General features: G+C 42.6%; 2 protein-coding genes across 2 annotated transcripts in view; one reads left to right on the forward strand and one right to left on the reverse strand.

Moving 5' to 3' along the window:
* Positions 1–24,354, reverse strand: part of LOC145410222 (GTP-binding protein 10) — a 364,639-nt gene that overhangs the window by 258,386 nt on the left and 81,899 nt on the right. The window lies entirely within an intron of this gene.
* The window catches only part of LOC145410221 (uncharacterized), a 241,139-nt gene that overhangs the window by 5,732 nt on the left and 211,053 nt on the right, over positions 1–24,354 (forward strand). Inside the window, exon 3 of the mRNA XM_080280438.1 lies at positions 5,883–6,039. Within this exon, the coding sequence (XP_080136564.1) occupies positions 5,883–6,039 (157 nt within the window). The remainder of the gene's footprint in view (positions 1–5,882; positions 6,040–24,354) is intronic.

A 24,354-nucleotide genomic window follows, 5' to 3' on the forward strand; every position in this document is an offset into this window, starting at 1 on the left:
AATCTTTTTATGCAAATTTCGTCCGAAACCACCCCGTGTCCGAATTCACCCCGGTTCACGGTAATTCTTTTATTTGTCCTGTGTCCAGATTAGGAGACACTTTACATACAGGAGAGGTTAAATATTAACTTCATTAACTACTTCAGTGAGAGAGGCCATTCTTAAGTAGAATATTATTTATAAGTACAGTAGCGGTGGTAAATCAGTCAATTATGTCATCTGATTTAAGAGGGTTAATACCTTCAGTTTCTTAGTTGTCTTATGAAGTAGCTAAGGTAGATGAAAGGCCATTTGCATGAGTACCAGAAATTTTTACTATGGTATAGAAAACCACTAATAACAGTCTATTAAACGTTGTTATAAATGAGTGCTCTGTACTCAATGATTGGTTGAAGAATGTGATTGTGAATGTTTATGAGGGGAAGAGTGCTGATCAGGTTAACTGTAAGAACATGAAACTACTACTGTAAATCAGGTGATGAAAATCATAGAAAGACTTCTGAAGAGTATGTTTTGGGAGAAAGTGAATCATAATAAAACACAGTTTGTCTTCATGTGTAGCAGAGGAGCCACTGGTATATATATTGGTAGGCATCTCCACGAATGGTTCTTGGGTAAGAAAGAGAGCCTTACCTTGTTTCATTGATGTGGAAAATCTATCATTAGACTGGCAGTATCATAACCAGTGAGGTAAAATCTAGGGTGTGGCATTGCATAAAGTTGGCCCATTTGTTTGCATTGTATTCTTGTATTATTGGGTATGGTCACTTTCATCATAAATGTCAGAACCAACTTGCCTAGCCCCAGCTTCCTACACTCCTTGTTGGGCAACACAGGATTAGTTGATGTATGTATGTATGTTACTGTATTAGCATCTGACCCCACCCTTATTTTTAAGAGGTAGAGTAGCCAATCCCTGCCTCCATATGGTATGCACTGTTAGTAAACTTTGTGGTGGGAGGGTGCTGCTTAACATCTAAGCCATTTTTTTTTTCTTCTTTTTATTTTTCTTAGTTTATATCCTTTCTTTCTGTCATTTCCTGACTTTAACATTAGTGCTGCCTGGGTCTTCCCAGTTAGCTCATTATCCTGAGTACGGCAGGGAAAACAGGATGCCAGCAGGGAAAACAGGATGCCCTAAATCAAGAAAGCAGGTTGCAGAGTTAGCACCGTCCTTAAATAAAGAAAGCAGGTTGCACAGGTTACACAGGAGGGTGAAAGACAGACGAAGAGAGTGTATGTGAGTGAGGTGGAGGGGGGAAGAGGGAGGGGGAGGCCGAGGATGAGATGGAGGGATGGGGTGGAGAGGTATATGAGAGAGGGGGGTGTGAGTTGGGAGTGGGGCAGTGAAATGGCGGTGGACAGGGCAACGTGGAGGCGATTTGTTTGTGGCCACCCCGAACGGGATTGAGGCGTCTGGCAATAGATAGATAAATAGATAGGCTGCACAGCTAGCTAAGGTGCTGAATTGTTGGCGTTGTAGCACATGGCATCACATTACATAAGTTGGTCGAGATTTTGATGATTCAGTGTCAGAAGTGAGAAGTGTACAGAAATAATACAATTTGAACAGAAAAGGGGAAGGATGTGCATAGGTGTGACCATACATGAGTGTAAATGACCAGATGAATTTGCAGTGCTTCCGTAAACCACATGACTGCAGATGGCAAGCTATAGCATGTGATACATACAGGGAGATTGAGGTGGCTATAGTATGACTCGCCTAAATTTGCGGCTTTGGTGTGGCCCGCACCTGTGTACAATGCTGCCACGTTTCCCCAACTTGCGATGTGAAACGGAAGCTATTTATGTACAAGGCATCACAAATACGATAAATTCAGGTGAATAAAACTTACACTTGTGTATTTAGATGGATGAATCAACAGTAATCTTATTATGCATAAAATATTTATACAATAACACAGAAACATGGCATACTTATTGTACAGTGTTGCTAAAAGAAATTGTAGTCACTTTTAATGGTTTTTAGCGTAGTTTTAGGGTAGGTAATAATATCACAGTTATAGATATAAGATAATGAGCCTGAAAAAAGAAGAAATATGCTAATATCCAAAGTAAAAGAAATAATTCATATAATTCTTCTGAGTGGCAACACTGACACACCCAGTCTGGACTGAGGTAAAGTACGTACCTCCATAGACCCAAGCATAGCTTGTACAGGTGTTGCTAGGGAAAAATGCTCACATTTACTGGCTTTTACCGTAATTTTAAGGGCGAGGAATAATCACATTTATAATCATAAGCTAATATGTAGGACAAAATTATAGACATATGCCAATACCGAAGTAAAAAAAAAAACATTCACTCGCGAGGGGGGAAGGGGAAAGAGAATGAATGAATGAAAATCAATCATGGTACTGCAATAACAGGTCATCTGTTGCCGTATACAAAAAATGATAAATATCACTAAATATAACGAAACCAAATTAACAAATGAAAGCACAATTATAAATAACTTATGAAAGAATTAAAAGTACTCAGGGTGGCTCACATCTCCCGCCAGGAGAGAGAGAGAGAGAGATAATGGTATAGAAAACGTGGCAACACTGTACACAGGTGCGGGACACACTACAGCTGCATATTTAGGCGAGTCCTACTATAGTCATTTAGAGAGCATGGAGAGCATAGATTGGGTGAAAAGATCAAGGAGGGTCCTGCAATAATGATCTAAACGTTAAGGGATTGAACAGAGATTGTCTATCTATCTATCTATATAGCCCTACGCCCTAATCCCGCAAAGGGTGGCCGCAGACAAAACGCCTCCAAGTCACTCTGTCACCCACCATTTGACTCCCCTCCCCTCAACTCACCCCCCCCTCCCTCATATACCTCTCAACTCCATCCCTCCACCTCATCCTCGGTCTACCCCTCCCTCTCCCTCCCTCCACCTCACCTACATACACCCTCTTAGTCAGTCTTTCATTCTCCATTCTCTCCACATGTCCAAACCACCTCAGTGTATTTCTCCTAATCTTTTCAACCACATCCACATCTACCCCACAACGTTCCTTCACTTCTTCATTCGTCAACCTGTCCCTCCACGTCACTCCACATGCTCCTCTCAGGTAACTCATTTCCACTGCTCTCACTCTTGACTTGTTCCCCTCTTGCAAGGTCCACGCCTCGCTTCCATACGTCAGGGTAGGGATCACAATACCATCATGCAGTGACTTCTTAACTTCCATACTCACCTTCCTATTTCTCATCACTGCTTTCAGTGTACCAACAACCTTTCTTCCCTGCTGTACCCTTTCACGTACTTCATCCCCCAAAGTTCCATCCTTACTCATCACACTACCCAAGTACTTGAATGCACTCTCATTCTCCATATCCTCACCATCCAACCTCACTGCACACTCTGTGACTTCATTCCTCTCAAACACCATAACTTGACTTTTGTTTATTTTAACTTTCAGCTTCCTCCTCCTACACACTGTCCCAAATTCATTCACCAAACCTTGCAACTCCCATTCATCTTCACTCAACAATACTGTATCATCAGCAAACACCAACACCGGAAGCTTCCAAATCTCACCCTCATTCATTAGGGCCACCCCCACATCCACTGCCCTACCTTGCACCTCCTTTACAGCCCCATCCATATATATATTAAACAGCCATGGAGACATCACACACCCCTGTTTCAGTCCCACATTGAGATCAAAGAACTCACTCAGCTCACCATCCACTCGTACCGTAGCCCTAGCTCCCTCGTACATACTCTTCACAGCACTCAACAATTTCCCCTCCACTCCATATATTCTTAATACCTTCCACATACCTTGCCTATCTATTCTGTCATAAGCTTTCTCCAAGTCCATGAAGGCAGCATACACTTTCCTTCCCTTCTCTAGATACTTCTCCGCTAAACATCTTAGAACAAATATCTGATCTACACATCCTTTTCCCTTCCTAAATCCCCCTTGTTCTTCTCCAACTAGCTCCTCTGTCATATGCCTAACCCTATCAATGAGTATTCTACCATATATTTTACCAGTCACACTAAGAAGGCAAATACCCCTATGGTTACCACATACTTCTCTCTCCCCTTTTCCTTTGTACAGAGGAACAATTATACCTGATTTCCAGTCCTCTGGAACCCTTCCCTCTTCCCAAGCCAATCTACACAACTTCTACACAGAGATTGTGCAGTATGGAAAGCTGATATTGGGTGAACAAGGCTTGCGTTCACAAAAATGTACTTACAGTTTATATTAGCAAGCACTCATCATTTAATGTTCCTTGTTTTAATATCAGTTCAGTGTTAATTTGGATATCAGCTAGCTTGACAGTGTTATGTTTGTCTTAACATTAGCAAAGTAAATGAAAGTGATATTCATACAGATTACTCATCACATTACTGTACATTATCATGTATGGTGGTTGCTGACCGTCCCAACAGATATGTTATATAGTGCCATTGTTTTTAAGGTTTTGCATCCAGGAAAGTGTACACATCCATCCCTTGCCAGATTCGTATTTCTGGACCTTGTCCATGATGATTAAAACTTAACCCGCCCCATCCTGACCACTTTTCCACCACTGACTTCCCCCAATAACGACCATTTTTGGAAAAAAAATTTTTTTGGCTCAAACCTCCGCTTTTGGTGAGAAACATCTAAAATTCATAGAGAAATTGCTCACCTGAGGTTTAAGATACTCGATACAGGTAGGAGTACCTCCTTACCTTACTGGGTTTTCTAACAGGCTGGCACCAAAGAAAACGAGTTCTGTGGGAGGATAATTATTTCACACCACTCATAAACGGTATTTATTTATTTACTTAGTACGAATATATATGTAGTACAAGAGTATATTGGTTTTTAAGCAGCATTATAGGCATTGTAAGCATTGTTTCACTCACTAACTCATCACCATACCTGACCTTTTTTTGCCACATTATCTGATCATCATTTCTGACAGTTTCTTCCTCTAATGCTATGTAAAGTTTGTCCTCCACATTGTCATTGATTGGGGAATCACTCTGGCCCTGAATTTCATACCATGGCATGACATGGCTTTACTGGCCAGGTCACTGATAATAGGTGAATTGCTGAAACAATGGCGTGCAGGGAGGGGGAGGAGGTCATGCTGGGTAAGGCATTGTCCTTGCCTGGCATCTTGTAGAGGAAGGTGTCACGTGTATACGTACCAAAAATCACGTGCGAAAATTGAAAATTGTGCAAATTAGGGACCTTGCAATTGATTTGCGTTTATGTACGTCGACGGGATTGGCAGTGACAAAATGTGTGGACGTTAAAGAACTCGGCGGGATGCCGCGGGTTAATTGCCTCCTAAGTTCTCTGTCCACTCATTGCCACAGCCTGCCACTACAAGTTGCCATTCTCTGTACAACTCACCTTCTTCCATCCCAGTTTTGGTTTTCTCTTAGGAAGATGCTTTCTCCAGTCTTTAAATATTTACAATAAACCCATTTTATAGTCATTCCAGGCTAGTAAGAAACTAACTTAGAGAAAATTTTCCCATTAAAATTCAAGTGATACCTGTTTACCTATAAAACTGACTTGCCAGTACCATATCCCCCAGGATACAATTCCAGTTTTATGGAAAATGATGTGATATGTTGAACCACATCCCAGACTTACAATGAAGACTGCCTGAACTGCAAGAAAATCTATAATAAAGTCCTTGTAAAATGTCAGCAGAGTGTTACTAAATATCATAGCTCTTTCCCTACATCTGGTATTGTAAATAAGAGGAAATGACAGGTCAGGTTCATAGGCATCAGTAGAACGTTAATAGGCATTACTTTTTGTATGTCATTGTGAATTTAACTGCAAAAAATAATAGAAGTGAAAAAGTGATATGTAACAGAGACTTACCTATACCTGCTCTTACAGGCTTACGGCAGTATGGAAATGCAGTTTATGTGTTGGTAGCACGTGAGCAGAATGGCAGAGGTGGACCAGTGGCATACATAGTAACCAGTGATGATAGTGCTGTGTCATTTGTGCAGGGACTACAGAAACTCAGTACCAGGTGTCAAGTGGCTCCAAAGTAAGTGTGTGATCCACCTTTACTCGTTCGTTTTCGTTTTCGTTTTTAAAGGCTCCAACATGCTTGCATGTGTCGGCCTTGGTCACCTAATGGCGGCTCTCCACGCTGCACGATCCATTGCAGCCTCCCTGTTCAGTCCCTTAACCCTAAGGTCACACTTAATGACCTCGTCCCATGTCTTTCTCGGTCTACCCCTCATAACCCCACCCCCAATATTAACACTTCTCACCTTCCTCACCCAACTATCATCCCCCATCCTCTCCACATGTCCAAACCACCTCAATCTACCTCTCCTCATCACAACACCAATACACTCCAGTCCCATCCTACCTCTCAACTCTTCCATTGTAAACCCAGCCCCTCCAGGCCTTGGACACAGGGACGCACTGCACATCCACCTAATCATTGTCATTTCTGTACGTCTGAGCCGGCGAATGTCTTCCTCCTTCACTGCCAAGGTCTCACTGCCATACAGCATTACACTCCTAACACGCTGCATACAAAGACCCCTTAGCACGTAGGGAGAGCCCCCTCAATGTCAGGAGAGGCAAGAGCTCCCTGAACTTCTTCCAACCACTTCTCACCCTAGCCACAGAGCTAGCTCCAGCCCCACCTCCAGCACACAACATGTCTCCTAAATAACAAAACTCTTCCACACACTCAAGAGATTCACCAGCAAGTTCAATTCTTTCACGTCTGACGATCTCCACCTGCTCACCCGGCACGCCGTACACATAAAATCAGCATTATCTCGCAGTCTACCTCTCATACCACTACATCTCTTATGCACCCATTTATCACACACACCGCACAAGATGGAATTACTTCCACGCCCTTGTGGCAAACTGCACATGGCCACTCTCCCTCGTCTTTGACAGTACCGCCTTACCAACCCTAGATATCATCACTTTTTGTTTTATCTGCATTTACCCTTAAACCCTTTTGCCCCATACCATCTCTCCACTTCCTAAACCTTTCCTCCGCCTCCCTTTCATTCTCTGCAATCAACACCAAATCATCAGCATACAACAACTCCCACAGAGTCCGTTTCTAAAAGTCACGTGAAAGGGCCTTCAAGTACCGTGATAAACAACATGGGACTCAAGACTGACCCCTGATGCACACCAACATTCACGGAAAACTCATCACTCAAATCTCCATTCACTCTCACCTGGGTGTGAGCACCCACATACATGGCCATAACCACCCTAACCAGCCACTCCTCCAAGCCAAGCTTTCTCATTGCCCACTTCACCACCTCTCTAGGGACTCTGTCAAAGGCCTTTTCCAAATCAACAAAAACAAAATAAAGATCCCTTCTCCTACCAATATATTTTTCCTGAAGCTGTCGAACAATGAATATGGCATCAGTGGTCCCCCTACCTGGCATAAACTCAAACTGCATCTCATCAATATTCACTCTTTCTCTAATCATACCTTCTAAAACTCTCTCCATTACCTTCATTATCTGATCTAAAAGCCTTATACCTCTATAATTCCCTCTTTCCAGGGCATCACCCTTCCCTTTATACACATTTACAATTACACTCTTCAGCCAATCATCTGGGACAACACACTCATAAATAATCCTATTTATCAGGTCAGTGACTAAACTCACCCCTATATCGCCTGAGGCCTTCAACATTTCGGCAGTCAACCCAGACACACCTGCTGCCTTCCCCACCCTCATCCTGCCTATTGCCTCACTCACAGTAGCAGTATCAATCAAAGGCCAAGGGCCAGACACTGGATCTGCTGGCTCCAAACCTTCCCTGTCCCAGTCAAACTCCTCATTCAACAACCGGTTATAATGCTCTCTCCATGCATCTTTAATATCCCTACTGTTCACCACTACCCTTCCTTCATCATTCTTCACACACTGCTCACCTATGATATCCCTTCACCTGACCTGCCACCCTAAATATATTTTTCCTTTCCCCATGATTTAGGTTATCAAGTAATTGTCTCTGTGACTCAGACTTTGCCCTGTATACCTCTCTCCTAGCCCTACGCTTGGCAGCCAAATATTCCTCTTTAACTACCACCCTTCTTCCATTCCCGGAAAAGCCTTCTTTTCTCCTTAATTGCAGCTTCTACACCCTCATCCCACCATGAAGTTACTTTATGTCTTGGTGGTCCTCTTGTCCAGCCGCATGTTACATCAGTAACTCTCAAGAAATTGTTCTTGAGGGCTCTGTACTGTTCATTAACGCCTCTGTCTACAGCTCCCTGTTCAGCCACCACTCTCCTCAACTCGCTATAGAAGGCATCCCTTACTACTTGGTTTTTCAGCTTCCATATTTTCCTCCTAGGTACATAAGTCCTCTTTTTCATCATTTGTTCTTTAAGCACCATATCACAAATCAGTAGTTTGTGCTGCTGCACACACTCCTCACTTCCTATAACTTTAACATCCCTCACTAACCTCCTATCGGCCCTCCTAACCAGAAAATAATCTATCTGACTGCTATTTCCCCCAGACTCATAGTCGTAATTAACCTACTGTCTCTTTTCCTAAAATATGTGTTGCACACAATCATGTCCGTTGCCTCCCCAAACTCGAGTATCCTTTCCCCTTCTGCATTCCTTAGACCATATGCACAGCCCCCATGCACTCCTTCATAACCTTGGGCTGCTTCACCTACATGACCATTTAAGTCCCCTCCCAAAATCACTATCTCATCATCCACGCATACCACCCACTACACGTATTAAATCATCCCAAAATCTATCTTTCTCTGATTCATCCAATCCTGCCTGTGGAGCATATACCGATATAATCACAGCTATCTTTCTTCCCAACAGAATTTTCACAACCAATATCCTATCGCTTACTCTCAAAACATTCATGACATATTCCACCCATTTCTCCGCAACCATCACACCAACACCTCCATATCCATCTGTCCTCCCCTGCCAAAACAACTTATAGCAACAGTCCTTCCCAACAATCTTTCTGGCTGATCCACCCCTGTACCGGACTTCCTGCAAACACGCCCACGTCCACCCACCTCCTACTGAATGCCTCAACGACTTTCCCCTGCTCTTCCCCTCAAACTTCCCACATTCCATGAACCCACCCTCATCCCCATGGGTGATTTACTGTCCTCAGGCTTGCTTTGAAACCTTTTTTGTTTTGTCATCTTCAGTATTAATAAATGGGGACAGACACAGCACAGGTCCCACTCACCGCACAATCCCAGGTCCAGGTAATGGATCTGGGACCCCTAGCCCACCAGCTTACCAGTGGCTGTGGTAGTGGCCTCGGGGCACCCTGCCAGGACAGCTGCAGGGACACCCTCCAAGCGCGTCTTGGCACTGCAACTATCCCGCCATTATACACCCACTGATAGGGCAGCCTCCTGGGACGCTACTCCCAGGTTCGGGCCCCTCTCTATTGGGCGGCAGCGGCAGCCTGGGAACCGCAATGCCCTGTACCCTCTAGCACAGGCCCGAGCCCCATCTCGCCCTGGACCCATGATCTATGCCGGCGGAACCCCCGCCACGCCTCCCCCCAGAAGTCCGCCACTAGGTAGCGGGGGCAAAGTTTTCTGGCCGCATGCCCTTGCTGGCGCCAACCCCTGTAACGTAGTGGGATACGTTGTGTGAAATGTAAAGTGCATGTGGTGTAGTGCATAGATAGTTAGAGGTAATGTTTGGGAGGCTATGCTGGTCTACTCTCCATGTTACTGTCACACTGAAAAGGTCAGCAAAGGGGGATGGTTAGATAGCTAGTGAAACAGGAGCTCCAGCTCTCCCTATCACCAGCATTCCCATTCCCCTCGGGAGTACTACCCTGTTCGGCCCGTGCTACGGCCTCCAGTTTTAAATTCTTGTTGACTAAGTTCTTGTTAAAAGTTATTATTATTATTATTTTTTCATTAACCCATTCAAAAACAGTGATTTTATATAACATATTCAGATATGACAATAGTTTTTCATTCTGATCCTTCTGTCACCAGAAAACTGTTTATCTTAGGAAAGCTCCCTTGCATTTTTTTTTTTTCTTTTTTAGTTACTGACTATGTGGTAGGTGGGGGCGCTCACCATCCACTCACTCGATGTAGTGCCACTCTCGGGTGTCTGCCCTTTCCTCTTCTTCATCCTTCTTTCCTTCCATCCTTTTCTGTTTTTCTCTCCATCATTCTTTCCTTATCCTTCTGCCTACGGGTGACTTTACATTTCCTCTTCTGTCTTTCTTTCCTTCATTCTTTTCTCTTCCTTTTGCCTGTGGGTGACTACACTGAGTGACAAGCCAAATGGTTTCCTGTACACAAGGAAACCATTTACTATGCTGGATGGTAATCATATAACCAAATATTGGCGCCTGGTGGTTTAGTGGGTAATTATGGAGCTCCAATCGGATTGAGCCGGTGAAGGTTTATATCCAAGGGGTGGTTGGGGTTTATTGCTCACATAATGCCACTCAGGGATGAGTGAGGCTGGTCACTCTCATCTTATATGTCAGGACCAACTTGCTTGCCCAAGGCTTCTACACTCCTGATGGGGCAATGTAGGATTGGACGATGAATGAATGAATGAATGTTACTGACTGCTTTATATGGGGCTGAAACACGGAATATGGGTATAACAGAGAGGAAAAGTTTGAATGTAATGGAGATTAGGTGTGTGAGGCGTATGTGTGGAATGACGAGTATGGATCAACTGAGAAATGATGAAGTGCGAAGGAAAACTGGAGTTTTGTGGGAGATGGCTGATTGAGTTGAGCAGTGAGTGCTGCGATGGTTTGGGCATATGGAGAGAATGGATGAAGAGCAATTGGTGAAAAAGATAACTGGATTGGATGTGAGAGATGTAAGTTTGAGAGGAAGACCAGGGATGGGATGGATGGACAGTGTATAGAGAGAGTTAGATGTGAGAGGGATGTCTGTAGAGCAAGGAAGAGTGGCTGCTTGTGATAGAAATGACTGGAGAGAAGTTGTGAATAGGTGACACGGCCCCGAGGGGATATTCTCCTGCATTCGTTCTGGTCAGCAGATCAGGTCAGGTGCGGGTAAGGGGATGGGTCCTTTTCGATGTGGCAGGGGAAAACCAGCTCTACTGTCGGGTCCTGCTGTGGATTTCACTGATTACACTGCACAGCTGACCCTCGTGCAGTGTGGTGCAGTGAGGATCTGTCCCTTCTGTCCTTGGGGCTAAGATAAGTGTAAATGTTTATGTGTGGATGAGTAAATTGTGAGTGTGTTATCCAGCCTCAGCTACCCCCCTTTTTTGTGGGGGGAAGCAGCCAAGATATGTAGATAAATAGTTACTGAATGCTGTAGCTAACCCCTCTAGTCTGAAAAGCCTCTCTTAAGCTGAGGAAAGGTATTTGTAAATAGCAAGAACAAAATGAAACGAAGCATTTGGGGACTGAATGCTATAATGTGTTGTTGGATAAGGTACAAATTACAAACCAGATTTGAAGAAAATTCGCAAAGCGCCCATAATGTAGAGTGGTTATTGCATTCTGCCAGGACTGACGACACTGGTGTAGATGGCGAACTGTTTGCAGAATTGTTCAATCTCATGCACTTGGTAAAACAGCCAACCAGAATACCAGATAATCCTGACCATGGCATGTATCTCTTGGACCTGTTCCTGAGAAATAACCCAGATCAATACAGGATAGAGGTACTGTCACCACTTGCATCCTCTGACCACAATTTCATTAAAGCCTCATTAGTCAGTTTCCACAAACCTTCACATTCTGAACGTATCAGGGTGACCAGATGGCACTTTGATAGGGCAGACTGGGATGGATTTTGAAATTATCTTGCATATATTCCATGGCAGTCTTTCCTCTCCACTGACATTAGTTCTGCCCAGTCCCACATTAATAACTTAATACAAGCTGGTATGGAAATGTTCATACCCAGTCAACAATTTACTAAAAGATCAGATTCCAAAAATGGTTTAACAGCAATTGTGCCAGAACAATGACCCCAAAGTCCTTAGCATATAACTTTTACTTAAAAAATAAAACATCTGAATCTCTCAATCGATTTGAAATTACGAGAAACCATGCAGAAGCAGTAATAAATCACACTAAATCAAACTTTCTTCACAACCAAGCTTCCAAACTATTAAATACAGTAATCCTAATGACAATAGAATATTTAGATCAACTCTCAGTTGTTTCAGTAACAACTTTAGCAAATCATAACCCATTCCTCCACTAAAATCTTCAGATGGAAATGTTACAAATGACCCCACGTGGAAAAGCAAAGATCCCTGTTGTTATGTTTGTCATAAATTCTACCTTAGAGGGAGTTAGTCAAAATGTCACTGTACTTAAACTCGGCTTCTGTGAAGTTGCTCCACATAAGATATAAACTCCATCCTAGACAATTTACCAAACAACAAAGCTCCAGGTCTAGATGGAATTCCTCCAATCATTTTTAAAAAGTGTTCCCAGAACTTGCTACTGTGCTGGCTAAAGTATTCAGACTATGCATCCATACCTTTTCATTCCCTAATTCTTGGAAAAAAGCCTATATCCATTCAGTCCAAAAGAAACAAAGTTCCTCTGACCACTCTGATTACAGACCAATAGTTATCACCTCTCCTCTTTGTAAAGTATTTGAGATTGTAATGAGCCTATTGTTAAACATCTTGAATCCAGCAACTTAATTAATGACAGTATAGTTTTTGTCATGAAAGATCCACTACTAATACATTCAGTCTCTTGGCTCACACCAGCCTTCTGCACATGCTATTAATCTTTACTCTCCCTTGGGCTCTTTAGGTCACATTCTTATAATCTTAACCTTCCCTATCACTCCAGTAAGGCCTGTGAACCTCCCAAAAAGCAGTGGCTTTGGCACTTTGGAGCTGCTGATTGATAGGTTCTCAGGCAGTACTTCTCTGATTTTTCCTGCAGTGATTATTGCTTCCATGGCTGAGAGCCATCTGACTGTGCCTCACACATTTTGGAGGTTATTCTCTCAGGCTTGGAAGCACATGTATTTCTTTCTCATATCGTGTGACTAATGCAAAAAAAAAAACTTTGGTTTAATCACTCTTATTCTAATGCAGTCCACAACAAGGACAGGGGCCTTCAACCCACCCTTGAATCTCATCTCTTTTATGTTTCTGCCTGGAACCGTACTAAGTCTGTTCTTTACTGTTCTAATAATACAGTAATTCCTCAATCATACAACGCAATAGAGCCATCGCTATATCCGGATACGGACGAAATCTGGATACAGAGCATCATACTACCTACCAACACCCTACCCATACCCAACGTGTATGTACAGTCCCTTGCCTAATTGTAGCAGTGTTCTTCGGTCTTTCAGCTACTGTGCAGTACTGTATTTATACATCAAAACACACATGAAAATATCCAGTATAATGCTAGACACTAAGAAAACAATGCATAAACAATAAAAATAGAGAAAAAATTCATAGTGCAGTAGTTACCCCCCAGTGAATGGTGGACAGGCATCGTAACTCGCTAGACCCCAGCTGGTGTTCAACAAATGTCAAACACCTCCTTCTCCTCCTCCTCCTCCTCCTCCTCCACCATCCACTGGAGCTGGGTGATGAGTGGGGACGTGCGATGAGGTGATGGAGCCCTACCCACCACAGAAGAATCTGAAGACAGCCACAAGCTCACGTGAAATGGCGACTTGATGGCTGTCGATGTGCTTGGTTGTGGGTCCAAGGGTGAAGACTGGAGGCGAGAAGGTGGTGGCGGGGAGAATGGGCTCGCACATGTGGGGATGGCAGACTTGAAGAAGGAGTCAATCTTGGTATGAGGATATGTGCGACGATTCTGACGGAGGATGGAGCATCCCTGACTGCTTACAGATCCAGCTTCAGCGGCACCAACTCCCTGTAGCAGTGCGGTTGTTTGGCATATTCGAGCACTTGCTGAGTGCCAGCACGTAGCGCACCAAGACGAGGGAGTGATGGAGTGGTGGGGTGCTCTGAGTCAGGGTCCTCATCCTTGCCGCTGTCCTCATTTTGTCCCGCTTAGACAGCAGTGACAATCTCTTCATCAGATAATGTCTGATAACCTGGATCGCCACTGTTGTCGTCCAACCACTCCCTCATGTCGTCGACATCCACATCCTTGCTTGCTGTACGTAGACGAAGGTGGAAATCATCCACGTCAAATCCCTCAGAGTCGTGCACAACCTCATATCCCTGAAGGAGACGAGACCAACTACTTTCGAGGGTTTTGACAGAGACTTCCTTCCAAACCTTCATGCAGCTGAACACTGCAGACGATATTGTAAGAGTGAAGATTTTCCAAAGTCCGCTCCCCATGTGTGTTGACCCCTTGCTCATCCTCTAGCACCACCATCACCTCGTCCAGGAAACTCCGATGGTAGTCTCTTTACTGCCACAAAAACACCTTGGTCTATTGGTTGAATGAGAGCAGTTGTGTTAGGAGGGAGAAACATGCACCTGATATGACCATTATCAGCAACCAATTCCTTCTTGAATGGATGCGTAGTGGTATTGTCGAGGATCAGGAGTGCCTGTACCTGATCACGAGGAATACCATGTTCCTCCATTTGATAATGGATAACCTCCTTGAGAAAGTGTCTGTGGAACCAGTCTCTCTGAAGATCTTACAGGTAATTCAGGCCTTCACGGAATGTACTACACAATAGACAGGCTATCCATCAGCCCACGGAGACAATGTGGCTGTTTTGTACGTCCAACAATAACGGGCCTGAGGCAGTGCATCCGTTAGCATTGGTACAACACAAGACTGAGACATGCTGTGTGGACAACTTCCGGCCAGGCACAGTCTTCTCCCTCTCTTCTTCCAGGGTGTTGGTGGGCAAGGAGAGGTAGAAGAGGCCACTTTTGTCAGCACTGTACGCTTGACCGAAAGCAAGGCCCTCGTTATCGATTAGGCACTGCACTTTGTGGGGAAACGGCTCAATGTCCTCTGCTGTTGCGTCCAAAGCCTTGCCATGTGTCTTGCGGCCAGTAAGTCCATGTGGAAGTTTGAACCGGAAGAGCCAACCTTCAGATGCCTTGAGGTCGTGCAGGCTGTGTAGGCGTTTAAACTTCTCAGTTGCCACCTTCAGCGTGGTCCCACGTAGAAGCTCGCTGACACTTTGTTGTTGGTGGAACCAAACCAAAGTTGACTGGTTGATGATGGCGTGGCGGGGCTGTCACATCACTGTCCTGTCGAACTTCTGAGTGGCTTTGCCATAGTTAAGTCCATACTGAGTCAGATTGGGCTTTGATTTCATGATATCAAACAAGGTTGAACGGGCCAGATCATATTCTTGCAGAATGCTTGAAGTGGTCCAGCCCTCGTTAACCTTGCCTAATATCTGACGCTTCTTCTCCAGAGTCAAAACCTTCCTCTTTCACTTCTTGGATTGTGATGAGGCCATCATCACACACATGAGAATGCCACAGAGGAAAATCAAGGCCTAAGATAGGGAACCATCACAGATGCAACAATGGAAACAGCCATGGTTACAAGAACATCCACACCTACGGGAGAAAGTCAGGAACTGAGGTGTGGTACCGCCGTGAGAACACTGTGCTGCCATGTCTCCATCCACGCTTGGCTATGAGTTCACAAGTAAACAATGCCAAACTAACCTGTGAGTGCAAGGGTCAATTTCACTTGGCCAGGCAAATGAGCAGCACTGGAGCCCCGCCCATCATGGCCTCAGAGAGTGTCTGAGTAATCTGGCCGGCCAAGCAACTTTGACTATTCAGTAGGGAGGCGAATGGCTGCGTATGCCAGGGAGCATCCAAGTGGTCCAGGCAGCTGGGAGACTTTGACTGTTCGGTGAGGATCTGGATGGCCATGTTTGCTGTGCTTGTGGGTTAGGGTCTGTATTACTCATGCATAGCTGGTAGCATCAGAGTGATCTGGGCAGCGGATGTCTTTGACCAGTTGGTGAGGAGCTGGACAGCCATATTTGCTCAGCTTGTGTTTTAGGGTCTATTACCTGCACGTGGCCAGAGAGGTTGGCCGATTTTTTGAATTTGTAGGCTGCTCCACAGGCGATGTTGGAAATTTTATGTTCGGATACGGACAAATAAATCTGGATAAAGATATAATAGAGCCAAGGCCTAACATTAGGATGTGGACAAATAAATCTGGATGTGGATATACTGTAATAGAGCTAAAACCTAATGTTCGGATACAGAGCACGTTGGATACGAAACGTCTGGATAATCGAGTGACTACATTTCATTCATACTACATGTAATTGCTCCAAACTCTCCAACTCAAATTTTTCCTGTTCCTTCTGGCACTTTGCCAAAAACTTTTCTAAGAATTTTACCTCATCATCCTTCCCTCTGCATTTCCACCCTGTTGGCTCTGTAACTGTTTCTGCTGCTGATAAAGCAGAACTCTTAGCTCAGACTTTCTCTTCCAATTCCGCCTTAGATGATTCCGGTGCTGTTCCTCCATCACTTCCCCTCTCTGACTTCCTCATGACTGACATTAAAATTTCTCCAAATAATGTATTTTCTGCCTTGACTAGCCTCACTAACAAGGCATATGGGCCTGCTGGGGTCCCTCCTGTTGTTCTTAAGAACTATTCTTCCATGCACCCTGCCAAGACAAACTCTTTCACCTTTGTCTGTCAACTTGTAGCATTCTATCTTGCTGGAAGTTTGCTCTCATTCAGCCCCTCCCAAAGAAGGGTGACCATTTCCAGCCCTCTAACTATCGTCCAGTTGCTCTAATGTCTTGTATTTCAAAAATTTTTGAATTTATTCTTAACAAAAAATTGTTTAAGCTCCTTTCCTATTACAACCGTCTTTCTGATTGTCAGTATGAGTTCCACCAAGAACATTCCACTATCAGTCTTCTCACCTGCCTTTCAGGCTCCTGGTCACTGTCTTTTCTGGACTTTGGTGTAAGCTTTGCCATTGCATGTGACATCTCAACAGCTTTTGTTCAAGTCTGGCATAACGCTTTCATTTCCAAACTGCCTTCTTGTGGTTTCTATCCTTTGATTTGTGCCTTCATCTCTAGGTTCCATTCTAGTCATTCAATAGCCACTGTTATAGATGGCCATTGTTCTTCTCATAGAGCTATCAATAGGGGTGTTCCTCAGGGTTCTATCCCATCACTGATTCTCTCCCTTGTGTTCATCAGTGACCCTCTAAGCTGTACATCTAACCTTATCTGCTCATATATTGATGACTCCACCCTTCACCTTTCCATTCACGTTCTGTATTGTCCATCTCAGAAGTTACTTCAACAAACAAGGGAAGAGGCTATGGCACACCTAATGTCTGACTTGGCTCATATCTTGGTTTTTTAATGCATCAAGAACCCAGTTCTTATAGCTTTCAACCTGTCAAAGTCTTCTGCAGGAGTATCCTCTAATGTTTAACAATATCCAGCTCAATCCTGCATCATCTTTAAACGTACATGGAGTTTCATTCTCATGGGATTTATCTTGGAAAGATCATATTACTTCTCTTGCAAAATCTGCTTCCAAAAGATTAGGTGTGCCAAGCCAACTTTGTGTCTTCTTCACCCCTGCACAGTTGCTGACTTTATATACAGGTTTTATTCACCCTGGTGTAGAATATAACTCTCCTGTCTGGTCAGTTTCCCCACATACAGCTCTTTTCAATAAGGTGGAGTCAAAGGCTTTTCATCTCATCAGTTCTCCTGCTAATACTGGCTCCCTTCAACCTCTGTCTCTTCACTGCACTGTTGTATCATTATCTCTTTTCTGTTGCTATGTCAATGGTCGCTGCTCCTCGGAACTGTCTGCTTGCATCCCTCTGCCACTATGGTGGGTGCCTAGAACCTGTCTATCAACAAACTCTCATCACTTTTCTGTCCAACTCTCTAATGCAAAAGTTAACTGGTACTCCCAGTCCTTCATGTATGCAACAGGTCAACTCTGGAACTGTCCTTCTCTGTCTTTTTTCTACTGCCTATGACCTCCAGTCTTTCAAACACACTGTGTCCAGGCATCTCGAAATGAACAAATCTTGAATTTGGATCGCTTTTTTCTTGTTTTTGTTTTTTGTTGGAGGGAACAGTCTTGTGGTCTTCTTGTCTTTGGTTCCTTCTTCCTTGCATTAAAAAGAAAAAATGAACCAATGAAAAAAATGTCAGCTGACCAACACTGAGAAACCCATGCAGTACCCCTTGATATTTTTAAAGCTTTTGACGGAGTGTAGCACTGTTCCCTGCTGTCCAAACTCCGTTGCCATGGCCTATCATCTTTTGTTCCAATGATTTTCTCATACCTTAGCAACAGAAAGATAAAAGTTGATGATGCGTATTCCAACTTCCACTCAATTAATGCCAGCATGCCACAAGGATCAGTCCTGGTTCCAACCCAGTTTCTTATTACATCCATCCATCCATCCATCATCCAATCCTGTGTTGCCCCATGAGGAGCATAGGAGCCTGGGGCTAGGCAAGTTGGTCCTGACATTTAAGATGACCAGCCTCACTCATCCGTGAGTGGCATTACATGAGCAGTAAACCCCAACCACCCTTTGGATACAAACCTACACAGGCCCAATCTGATTGTACTGCAGAGCCTTAATTACCAGAGCTGGGCACCTTCGCACTCACTTTTGCAATCTGCAATTTAGGCAATATCGGACCACATTATTTCAGTTGCAGAATTGAGATTGTGGCAAACTCGTCCAAAACTTGCGGTATTGCGTTCCGGAAGTACTTCCGCAATTGCAATCCCGTCCGCAATCACACACACACACGAACAGCCGGAGAGAGAGGTCGTCCCAGGCATCGCTCCTAACCTTGAGTAGTTTCAGGAATTTTGTCTGTCCTGTGTCCTAGGGTCTTTCTTTAAATTTAAAATAATGAAAGTTGGTAGACTACCAAAAATGTAAAGATTTGTTGGCAATAGTATACATGAATGTTTGTGGCTTATTCGGTAACAGCTGTTTAGGTACTTTACCGGTACGTTAAAGATGGCCGAAAATGTAAACAATGAGGGAATGGAATTTCAAGGATTTGATGCTAATACTAATGTCATGGACCTGGTGAAAACATTAATTATGAGGATTAGTGAACTCTAAAAAAAAGTAGAGAATCTAGTGATAAAGGATGTGTCAGGAAATACGGAAACCACCATACAGAGTCTAATCCAGTCCAACGAAACAGCCAATGAAGAGATTAAGAATTTGAAGAGGGAAAATGTTGAACTGAGGAGGAAACTTGAAGAGAGTACTAATAAAACGGAGAAGGTGAGTAATGTACTAGAAGAACACAAGGCAAAGTGGGCACACGTAGAAGAAGAACAGAAAGAAGTGGTCAGCTTAAGAGAGATCATCCAGGAAGAAAGGGAAATGAACAAGAAAGAAATGGAAGAAAATGTAGTGAAAATACTGAAGAAAAAAGAGAAAATAGTGAGAGAAACTGTAGAAAGGAACAGATGTGTGGTAGTATTTGGAAACAGGGAAGAGGAAGAAAAGGTTAGGTTCGCAAGACTCGAGAGAGACACGAACATGGTGAGAGGAATATTAGGCAAGATTGACCCCGAAGGAGACAAGTGGGTAAAAGAAATTGAGGAAGTAAGGAGGATAGGGCCTTATAAGAAAGGGGAAACAAGACCAATGAGAGTCAAGTTTACATCAGAAAGTGTAATAAATGATATACTTAAAGTGACCTGGAAATTAAGCAAAGAGGCAGGGATGGAAAATATTATAATAAGAAAAGATCTGAATGAAGAAGAAAGAGAAGTTTTAAAATCATTAAAGGAAGAAGTAAAGGAAAAAAATGATAAGAGGACAGAGGAAGAACGTAATACTTTTTTTTGGAGAGTATTGGATATGAAAGTAAGGAAATGATATTTAAGGAAATAGAAGTGAAGGAAACTAGGGGGGATGGTTGTGAAAGATCAGAAGTTGAGGAAGTGGTACGGACAGAGAGTAGGAGAGAAGAGGGTATTAATAATGTTAAAAATAATTTGAAGGTGATATATACTAATGTTGATGGTTTCATATCGACAAGGATCGAAATTAATGATTTCTTGAGAGAACATGAACCTGATGTCATGTGCTTTGTAGAGACCAAATTAAGAGAAGATATTGATGTTCATTTGGGAGATGGTAAATACAAACTGTGGAGAAAAGACAGAAAAGAAAAAAAGGGAGGAGGAGTGATGATAGCAGTGAAGAACAACATAAATGTAGATACTGTGGAAATGGGAGAAGGCAGGGCTGAAGTGATATATATGAAATTAGAAATTGGAGAGAATGTTAAGTGAGATATGGCGGTAGTGTATGTTCCCCCAAAGACGAGAGCATGGAAGGATGACGAATACCATGAGATGTTTTCAGATATGGCTAGCTACTTGCAAAAAATAATTGAGAAAAGCAATAATATAATTTTGGTGGGTGACTTTAATTGTAAAGAGGTGAACTGGGAGGAATGGTACTCGGGAGGCGGCGAGGATTCGTGGGGTACTATGTTATTAAATATAATAATGAATAATGTGATGACGCAGTGGATCAAAGAAGAGACACGGTTTCGAGGTGAGGACACACCAGCAAGGTTAGATTTACTGTTCACCAAAGAACCCGATGTAATAGAATCATTGGAATATCTCTGTCCTTTGGGAAAAAGTGATCACGTGGTCATTGAGTTCCAGATGTTAATAGGAAACGTCGAGCCAAGAGACGAGCTTCATAGACAGGGAAGATACAACTTTGGCAAAGCAAATTTTACAGGATTGAGAAACTTTTTTGAAAATGCGGATTGGAGAAAATTCAGAGAAACAAGAGAGATACAGAGGAAGTGGGATATCTTTCTAGACCTCTATAATTTGGGAGTGGAAAAATTTGTACCAAGAGTAAGAGGGAAAGAAAACAGGAAAGAGGAGTGGTTTAATAGAAGGTGTATAATAGCCAAAAAAGAGAGATAAGGCGTGGAACAATTGGAGAAAGAGAGGTAACGACAGAACAAAGGAAGAATATAAAAGAACAAGAAACGAATACACAAGAATACGTAGGGAAGAAGAAAGGAATTTTGAAAAAGGTATAATTGACAAATGCAAGGATGAACCCAAACTGTTTTATAGATTTGTTAATGGCAAACTGAAACAAAAGGAAGGAATCACCAAGCTGAAAGTAGATGGAGAGGTCTTTAAGGATGCAGCAATGCAAGCAGAAATAATGAACAAACGTTTCCAGTCAGTTTTCACTAAAGAAAAGGAGCTTGTGGAAGGGGAGGGAGTGATTAGAAATGTTCCGGTGATGATAGATATAAAAGTGGAGGTGCAGGAAGTGTATAAATTACTGGAAACTCAAGATGTAAGGAAAGCCCCAGGACCTGATGGAATTTCTAATTGGGTACTGAAGGAATGCAGAGAACAACTGGCGGATAAAATTCACAGCTTAATTGTATACTCACTGGAAGAGGGGAAAGTGCCAAAAGAATGGAAGAGGGCAAATGTGGTACCAATTTACAAGGGAGGAAACAGGGAAGAACCCCTGAATTATAGACCAGTGTCTCTAACCAGCATGGTCGCAAATTGTGTGAGAGAATCCTGAAAGACAGATGGATAAAATATCTGGAAGAGATGAATATTTTGGCTGAATGTCAGTTTGGATTCAGAAGTGGAAGGTCATGTGTTTCAAACTTGTTGAGCTTTTACTGAAGAGCGATTGATGTGGTACAGGAGAGAGATGATTGGGTGGATTGTGTGTACTTAGACTTAGAGAAGGCCTTTGACAAGGTACCTCATAAGAGACTAATGTGGAAACTAGAATATATAGGAGGACTAAAGGGGAAACTTCTGGAATGGATGAGAGACTTTTTGAGAGACAGACAAATGAGGACAGTAATAAAGGAAAAGATGTCTGGATGGAGGGAAGTAACAAGTGGAGTCCCTCAAGGCTCAGTGTTGGCGCCAGTAATGTTCCTGATTTACGTAAATGATATGGTAGATGGAGTGAACAGTTATGCGAGTCTGTTTGCTGATGATGTAAAGATCTTGAGGAAGATAGAGGTTGAGGAGGATTGTAAAATACTGCAGGAGGATTTGGATAGGATACACAATTGGAGCCGGACGTGGGAAATGAAATTTAATGTAAAGAAATGTAAAATATTGGAAATGGGTAAAAGTACCAGGAGACCATCACTGAATTATTTTTTGGGTAATGAATTAATCACAAAAAGGAGAGAAGAGAAAGATTTGGGAGTGCTGGTCCAAGATAGTTTGTCACCAGAAAAGCACATTAACAAGATAGTTGGAGAGACTTATAAGCTCTTGACTAACATAAGAGTAGCATTTCATTATATGGATGAGGAAATGATGAAAAAATTGATAGTGGCCATGATCCGCCCCAGGTTAGAATATGCAGCGGTAGTAGGTGCCCACACAAAAAGAAAGATATAAACAAGATTGAGAGAATACAAAGAACAGCAACCAAGATGGTCCCCAGTCTGACAGACCTGTCATACAGAGAGAGGCTGGAAAAACTGGATTTGCCTTCGTTAGAGGAAAGGAGAAAGAGGGGAGACATGATTGCGGTGTTCAGGACCATGGTGGGAGTAGATAAAATTGACAAAGAAGATCTGTTTGTATGGGATAAAGAGAGCAACAAGAGGACATGGAATGAAATTGAAAAAGTCAAGCTGCTTGAAGGATATCAAGAAATATAGCTTTCCTTACAGAAGTATAGACTTATGGAATAGCCTGGACAAAGAGATCGTCCAGTCTAAAAACTTAAACGAGTTTAAAGTTAAATTCGACTTATTGAGAAACAGCGACGGAAACCCACGAGCATAGTACATTCCGTGTATATCACAATTAGGTATATTCTTAAATATTTGGAAAGACTTAGACAAAGAGGTGGTGCATGAGAAAAACATTCATGTGTGTAAAGGTAGACTTGATAAATGTGGATATGGAGACAGGACAACACGAGCATTGCTCAATTCCTGTATACTACAAATAGGTAAATACAAATAGGTAAATACATGGCGGTTGGTGTAGTTAGCACAGGTTACAGCATGACTCATGAATATCAAGCTTGAACAGGATTCCTGGCCAATGAGGCATCGCTGCATCAGTTAGCAGTAGGGATGGGGAATACCAGGAGAAATTCTGTGATACGATACGATACAATACAATATACAGTCGACCCTTGATTCAACAAACTAAAAAGGGAGGACGAGTGTCCGTTGCTTGACAGTGAAGGGAAAAATAGCCTAAAACTCAAAAAATAGCAAAAGAAATACAGTAGAGTCTTCATACAACACGAGATAGGTTATGCAGAACCTCATGCAAAATCAGTTTTGCGCTAAAACGTGACATTAATTTTCACGTAAATAGGGGGTTAGGTTCTAGGCTTTGCAGAACCTCGTGCAAAATCAGTTTTGCTCTAAAACGTCACATATATTTACGTGTAAAATAGGGGGTGAGGTTCTAAGAACCGTATATTTTTTGTTGAAAGTATATTTGAAGATAGGTTATTATGGTACAAATATGTCTGCCGTAAGACATCAAAGACGTATGTCTACATTACGATCTCGTCGACTTGACACATCAGTGCATTCTAACCTAACCTAACTAACTAGTTTTGCCCCCTAATACTCCTCATAAAAATTTTAACCACCAAGGATTGCCACAGGCCCTCTTGAAATTCCTCATTACCATTCAGGCAAAAACTTCTGACCTAATCAGTGTGTTAATAATGGCATATTTCGCCACGAATCACTTATGGCGCACTCATTTAAAAAAGAAAAAAGAAAAGTGTGAAACTATTTTTGAAAGTCATTAGTCATCAACAACAAAGGAAGAAAAAAACTATACTGAAGTCGTCAACATGGAGTGACTGCATACTTCTCACTTCTCAGATACACATGAATTCAGTAATCGTGAATAATAAACAAGTCAGCCTATCAGTATACTTTGTATTATGTACAGTATACAGTAATTCACAAGAACTGAGCTTACATAATGATCTTACCTATTTACGTCAACTCGTAATGTCTTCACATACCGTAAGAGCTGAATTTTCTCTACCAAGGACTGTCAGTTCGTAACAAAGGTCAGGCACAAAGCTTTTTTTTTTTTTTTTACGTTGCACCCAAGGTGAAAATATAAATTCTACTGCTCCTTCATTAACTTTTTTTTTTTTTTTCCAACAAAAAAACTATCCACATCGTAAACACACCTGTCTCATTTTGTCTGATTGTTTGTATATAAGCTTCCACACCACATGCCATTTTGTCCAACAGTTTTACATTTTCCTTTGAAAAAAAATGCTTTTCTTGTGTTCATAGCACTTTCAGGGTGTTTAGGCATAACTAAAGTTAGTTTGGAACCATGTGCTCAGAGTTCTGAGAGGAAATGAGGGGCAAGG

This window comes from Coenobita brevimanus, chromosome 84, assembly GCF_032717465.1.
Source record: "Coenobita brevimanus isolate Jiangsu-jjx chromosome 84, ASM3271746v2, whole genome shotgun sequence".
NCBI lineage: Eukaryota > Metazoa > Arthropoda > Malacostraca > Decapoda > Coenobitidae > Coenobita > Coenobita brevimanus.